Here is a 7,009-nt window from a genome sequence, read left to right as displayed (position 1 = left end):
AGGATTAACTTCACAGTTGTGCTTGAGGATGAGCCTGACTGAGTTCTAGAGCAAAATTAGTAATGGCATTGTAGGAACTGATATATATTACCCCAGGCAGCGGACTTATTTCTAGTAATGGAAAAGTGAAACTTGGTTTTAAAATAGGATGAACAATGGTGAAACCTATAAACTAGTTTACAAGTCAATTCATTCAAAGTCATCATATGTCTATTCTGAAGAAACAAATACTGAAGTTTGGAGGAGGCTTTCATCATTTTTTTTATTAGCAACCTGCAGAAGATGATAGACTTGGGAAATTAAGTATTAAAATTTAATTCATTTTCCAAGTATCATGAAGGAAAACGAAAAAGTCCACATTCCTTTAGAGGAGAAATCTTCTGAGGTGCATTTTTGTCTGCAGTCTGGATACAAACAAGGTAGGGTATATTTTTGCCAGACAAAAAGTGCATTGTATTTTGATATTAAGATGTAGAACAAAATAAGAATAATTATAAACAAATCAGCATTTTAGGCAAGCCAAGGTTATGGATTTTTTTTTAAGAGATATTAAGTTATGTAGACATGCTATTGAAATATGTTGTTCTTTCGGTTGACACTATCAGTTAATCCAGCCTGCAGTGATCATGAACACCTCAAACCCAACTCCCTATGAGATAGTACTGAATATTCCCTCCAAAATATAGCTCAGTCTCCAGATTCTGATTTGATAAATCTGGACTGGGGTCCGGGGAATTCATTTTAATTTTTCTAATTCTCCAGGTGATCCCGATGGGCAACCAGGTTTGAGAATCATTAACATGGAACACACTCTCACAGAAAGAAGCTTTGATCTCCCAAAGCCTGGAGAATCTGAGCTGGGATCAGTCGAAGGTCAAATACCAAATACAAAATATTAGAAGGGAGCTAATCTAATACTTAAGGTCTAGAAACAGAGACAATGTCCAAACAGGAAAACCAGAATCCAAGGCGAAGCACGATTCATGAAACAGGAAGGGAGATGAGAATTCCAACGCAAAACCACTATCAGAACACAGGCAGCCATGGGATGCAGTTTTCTGGGCCCAGCCTGCCTCAGGACTCAGAAGCTTTACCTGTAGCAGACTCCTCCCATAGATTCATGCCATTATGCAGATACCTCTATTCCAGGCTCAGCTCATTCTGGGTTAGAAAGTCTCATTTTTTTTTAGCATCTAGCAGCTTGCTTTAGTGTTTCAGTTTACACTGATATTCACTGACATCTTCATGGGTTGAAGTTATTTACCAGGTGATCTTATTTCAATGTAATAATGACTCTGTGTGTGTTTCTATGTGCGTACTTTTTGTAGTATCTTCAAATACTGAACTGTTGCTTAACCAGAATATTTATTTCCTGCTATTGAACTTGTAATGAAAACCTTCTAAAAATAAATTGAAACTTGAGGTAAATTGAAAGGACAGTTGTTCTTTCTTGGGTAACAGTAAGACATTTATTACTTTATACTAATTTTTTTTCATTCATAAAAAGGACAAAGCACAGTCCTATACTACTCCATTGAAAAAATGATAAAAAATAACTAAAAAATCAATTCAATATTTATCAGTATCAAATAAAACTACTATCACCTTTCCTGAAATACAAAGAAACAACAGATGTATCTATACCTATATAAAGTTTAATTTAGAATCTTGCGTCTTAAAGCAGATGATTATTAGTTAGCTTGACAACAGTTTAAAACTGATGGTCCCAGTTAAATCTGTACAACTGTATGAGAAAATGAAAAGCTTGAGTTATCAGTGTACGAGAGATTTTAAACTACTTTATCTCTGTCAGAAATTCAAAACTAAACAACCTCCAAAGTCTGTTTTCCTCTTACCTTTCAGAACCATTTCATGCAAAATCTAACCAGTTTTGCTCATTATTGTCATATATTAGAAAATAAAAGGCAAGCATGCATTTGGCAAAAGGTTTAGTTGTTGATTATATAAAAATGCCCAACCTGGGTCACATTGCAAAAGTAAAACCCCAAAGTGTAACAATGAAAACACAAACATTTGTACAGAAGGTATACAGAGTATTCGTTTCCCTAAAGTATGAAGACATTTTGTTTCTTTTTCAAATACTTAAATATTTTATGAAATCTTGCAATGATCTTAAGACTGTTGACGTACTTCCACTGGGAAATCATCCATTTCACTTATTTTTAAAAGTTTCATTTTATAACAAAGAGTTAAATGTAAACTAATGAAATATTTATTGATATTTTCATAATGAAGGCTCTAAACATTTACACATCGATATATAGTACAAAAATTATACAAATTAAAGAAAGGGGGGTAAAGTAGTAATAGATCTATTTTGCTTCCTGTAAATATTTTTTACGAACCTGTATGGTATCCTTTCTAAAAAGATAAACTCTAATTAGCTAGCAAGTCTGTGCTAATAAAATAGGATTATACCTCTTGAAGCATCCAACATTGCACTATTTCATGAGCCAGCTAATTCTTTATTACTCGATTTCTTTTACATCCACATTCAAACACATTTCCGTGCACACCATGGAGAATGAATAAATGTGCATCTTCCTTTTCACAACTTATAAAAACCCAAAGCACCAACACTTGGGAGACACCATCGGAAAGACATATTATTTGCCTCCTCCTGGCCTTCTAGTTTTGCATACTCTTCAAAGTACCATTAGCAATATATTGATTTGGTATTTTTAGCCCATTTTCAGTATTGCGTTGAAGTGGGAATTGAGCTTAAAACTTATTATTATTATTATTATTATTATTATTATTATTATTATTATACAAAATGGAATGCTGTAGCTTTTTCAACCTGCAGGTGACTTTTTGATCTGACATCTGCAATAAAGAGACGTAATACTTAGGAATGAAGCAGAAAAACCAAGATACTAGTAATTGTGATATTCACTTAACTGTCACTTATTCCTAACTGTGTAAAGACTGTCACATCTCAATAAAAAAGGAAGCACTCTACTTTTCAAAATTTGTCATTCCACATATGAACAAATATAGCAATATCATGATATTCTAGATAAGAGCTGTGATTTTTGAGATTTGAAATTGATAAGAAAAGCATAAAATAACTTCAGAGTAGAATATAAAAGTGAAAAAAAAATCTTTATATGGTATGTTAACTTTACTATTAAAAAACTGATTCTGAAAATCAAATATTTAGAAAATTATTTACTTTGAAAATAAAAATACTGATAGTAAGTTCTAGAATTTGGTTTTCAATAGTCAAAATCTTTCAACTCATGATTTGATAACGGGATTTATGACAAAATATTTGTTACACTTTAAACTCAAGATGTCAAGAATGATAGGGGCCATTCAATAATATGCAGTACCCAAAACAGTGAGGAAATTACAAGAGACTGTATTACTCTTACATTTACCACATACAACCAACAATTCAATCTCTATTATATTTCACAACTTGTTATTAAATTTAAAGCACCTGTATATGGTGATTTGACTTTCACTCTACAGCCTATAGTATTGAATTGAACACTGTAACTTGTCCCATTGGGTTAAATCATGCAACTGTCACAGAATCAGGTTAAGTGGTTTATAAGGCATATTGGAACGAGTTAAAAATCATTTATATCCATTTAAAAGTTTATTCTTTTGGATGAAGGGGTTCCTGAATGCCTCAGTCATCATGTGAGTTGTAAATCAGTTGAATAGTTTGTTAAAGTATAATTTATTTGGCTTAGGATGGAGCCGCAGAAATTGGAAGGAATTGTGGTCATCCAAGGGATGAAGGATGTCTTCTGAGCTGGGGTGGGAACAGCAGCTATCACAACACATTCAGAATTCCAAGTAGACAAAGATGCCAAGGGCAGGCAGCAGCAAGCCGAGAAGACTTGGTGATGGGGTGGGTGCACCTACAAGGTAAACCGAAAGTGTGCATATTATTTCATTGATAAACGCCAGTATTGCTCATTGAGTCTGCTTCGGCTAAGGCAAGATTGCATAGCCCTGGAAAACAAAGGGGTCCTTTTACAAAACAGAGTCTCTTATGCTTACATGATTTAAGAAAAACAAAAGCTTTTGATCAAAGATTTTGTGTGTGAGATCATGTGAACTGTTTACACAACATGATTAAATTAATCATTTAAAATAATATCACAAATGTGTATGTTGTCCCTATGATCTGGCAGTCCCACATTCCTACCAGAAGGCAAAAGGTCAAGAAACGTATATACAGGTGTTAAAAAAGTAAGCTTTATAAAAATAAGATAAAGAGATAACAGTAAAAATACAAATAATTTTTCCTGAGATAATGACAACATAGGTATGCTAGGTAGATCTTGCATAATTTCACATCCCAATGGTTTTAAGACATTTATACACTTATATGGAATGATTTAAAGTAATGTATTTCTGATAATATTAAATAATCTCATTCAATTTTTACCTAAAGAACAATTGCCCTGAGATATTATACTGTGAATTAAAAATTGAAATGATGTATTATAATATGCTATGGACTTATTTCATATCTTGGGTGACACTTAGAAGGAATACTCCTATAATCAAGTAAGTTTATGGGTCCTGACGACATGAGGACTTTTGAGAAACTGCTGTGAGGATTTTTGAGAAACTGCTGTAAAGTAGGACCAAGTCATACTCTTTCTTCCCAGTGTCCACAACTATTAGGCACTATTTTCTTTTTTAATAAATTAATTATTATCTTTTAAGAGACAGAGTCTTGTTCTCTTGCTCAGCCTGGAGTGTAGTAGTTCAGTGATAGCTCACTGCAGCCTCAAACTCCTGGGCCCAAGTGACCCTCCTGCCTCAGCCTCCCAAAGTGCTGGGATTACAGGTATGAGCCACTATGCCTGGCTGGTACTATCTTCAATGAACATGCTGCTAGAATAAGTGAAGGCCTAAAAAATGTAGTCAATGGCTTACAAATGTAACAGTTTTTGTTAATTTTTGAAAGTTTATTCTCTAAATTTGAAACCACCAAATAAATTATTATTATCTATCATATTAAAAGTGACCATAAACAGCTCATTCTTTAGCATGGTCCTTTTATATTTAGGGAGATTGATTTAGGGCATTTCTCCTGAATCTCTCATCATTAAAAGCACATTCATGTTCCCTATAAGGTGGAAGATAATAGTGTCTTTCTACTTGCTTGTCTTCAACATCGCCCTGCCTGAGGCTTTTGGTGCTGCCTGGAAACATAAGAGGGAAAGCTTTATCAGATACAGATAAAGTGGTTCTTAGTAATGAGCAGGAAAGTGAGTGTCAAAAAGTCAGGGCAGATAACAAGGGCAATATAAACAGCCCTCAAGTAGCAGAGCTCCTAAGGACACTCTCAATAACAAACAGTAAACTTATCATTACTATGAGCGATGCTACTTACTGCTCTATGACCACCTACGAGACTAGGTTGGCTCATTACGTATATTATGACATGACTACAACAACATACAATGGTAGGTCTTCTTACCCCAATTTTATATATTTTGTAACTGAGTCAGGTAAAATGACTTGCTCAAGCCCAGTAGTCACTAGAGGGCAGAGACAGGATTAGAATTCAGATCTGTCCAGCTGCAAAGGCCATGCTCTTTTGATCTCTCTGCCGTGTTCCTGCAGATAACTTTAGCAAGGGACCAGTTTCAGAAATGCAGAAGGACACAGCACTCTGCACTTAATGTGTCAAGGCGAGGGCACAGAAGGAAAATAATAAATGTCATATGGAAAATAGCTAACACATAAACTTTCAAAGAGGTCTTTGTATTCTTGTAATTTTTTTTTACCTTCTACTTTTCTACATATTTTTGAAAATATGCCACAGACCACACATTATTTTATTCTGATAAGATGCCCAATAATAAACCTCAATCACAGAGTAAAACCTTTAAACTTCAATGTTTGACCCAGTGTAAATGATCTTTCCTTTTTTGTCTGAGGATGACTGCAGGGACTCCGTAATGCTCTTTTGACCACAAATTACATCTGTGACGGGGACACATTTATGTACTTGGCTGAATATGTGGGTTGGCAAAGTACAAACTGTGGCTGCTCGAAATAAATTTAGTCAATTGTGGATGCCATCTTGATGTTTTGGTATTAGTATGAAACCAAATACAATTTCATAATTTGTGGCTTTGACATCAGGATATTTGAAATAAACTCCCCATATTTATGTGTGTTATATTTAATTTCTCTAATGGCTCAAGCTTATGTAATTTTGGTCTTCATCTTCACTTCTCTCCCACATCCCAAACATAAATTAGAGACCTAATTGAAGTACTATTTAATGTCATTTTAAATGACATATATTCTTGAGCAGTTTTTCAATATATATTGGTTTTGAATCTAACAGCATATATATATATCAGAATACTGCTATCAATTATAATTCTGCTACTTATATGGTATATAGTAAACATATATTTTCCTTTTCACATAGCTGACGAATGTTAAGCATGAACAAATCATTGATCTTGTGAGGAATTTTTCCCTATCAGAAGAAATGTAAAACCAATTTGGAGTACTATATCTCTTCCATGGGAATTTCTTGATTTTTTTTAAGTCTAAACTTTGATTTAATACTTCCTTCAGGAGGAATTCCTGCTATAGGGAGAGAGATGCTGAAAACAGAAATTTCAATTAAAAGTTGAGCAGTACTGCAGGCTTTCTGATAAGTAGAAAACTGCTCTACTTGGTTTTTAATACAAACCTCCTTTCTGATGCTTCAGGCTGGACACTGTGATGCAGTCTCCGTTTCTACTGCTTGCCTATTGCTAATGATGCCATAACATTTGGAGTTTTCTCTTTGTGGTGTCATATTTTGTGACCACAACTGCTAATATCTGTAGATTATGAACAACTTCAAGACAGAGATGATATCCAAATCATATTTTAGCTGTGTTGACTAATACCAAGCCTAGTACATAGAAAGTACTCAACCTATAATGTTAAATGATTGAGTTATGCCTCCATTGTAGGCCCTGAATTGTTTTTGATTACAGAGCACAGG

General features: G+C 34.1%; 1 protein-coding gene across 3 annotated transcripts in view; it reads right to left on the bottom strand.

The window, feature by feature from the left end:
- Window positions 1–1,446: 1,446 nt before the first annotated feature.
- Window positions 1,447–7,009, bottom strand: part of CNTN1 (contactin 1) — a 380,108-nt gene continuing 374,545 nt past the window's right edge. For 2 of the 3 annotated variants that reach the window (XM_077952290.1, XM_015151426.3), the window contains one exon: window positions 1,447–3,896. In XM_077952290.1, coding sequence (XP_077808416.1) covers window positions 3,820–3,896 — 77 coding nt within the window. In that variant the 3' untranslated portion in view covers window positions 1,447–3,819. 3 annotated transcript variants of the gene reach the window in all.

This window comes from Macaca mulatta, chromosome 11 (genome assembly GCF_049350105.2).
Source record: "Macaca mulatta isolate MMU2019108-1 chromosome 11, T2T-MMU8v2.0, whole genome shotgun sequence".
Lineage (NCBI taxonomy): Eukaryota > Metazoa > Chordata > Mammalia > Primates > Cercopithecidae > Macaca > Macaca mulatta.
Note: the sequence above shows the minus strand (reverse complement) of the source record. Positions and strands in the feature narration are given on the sequence as shown.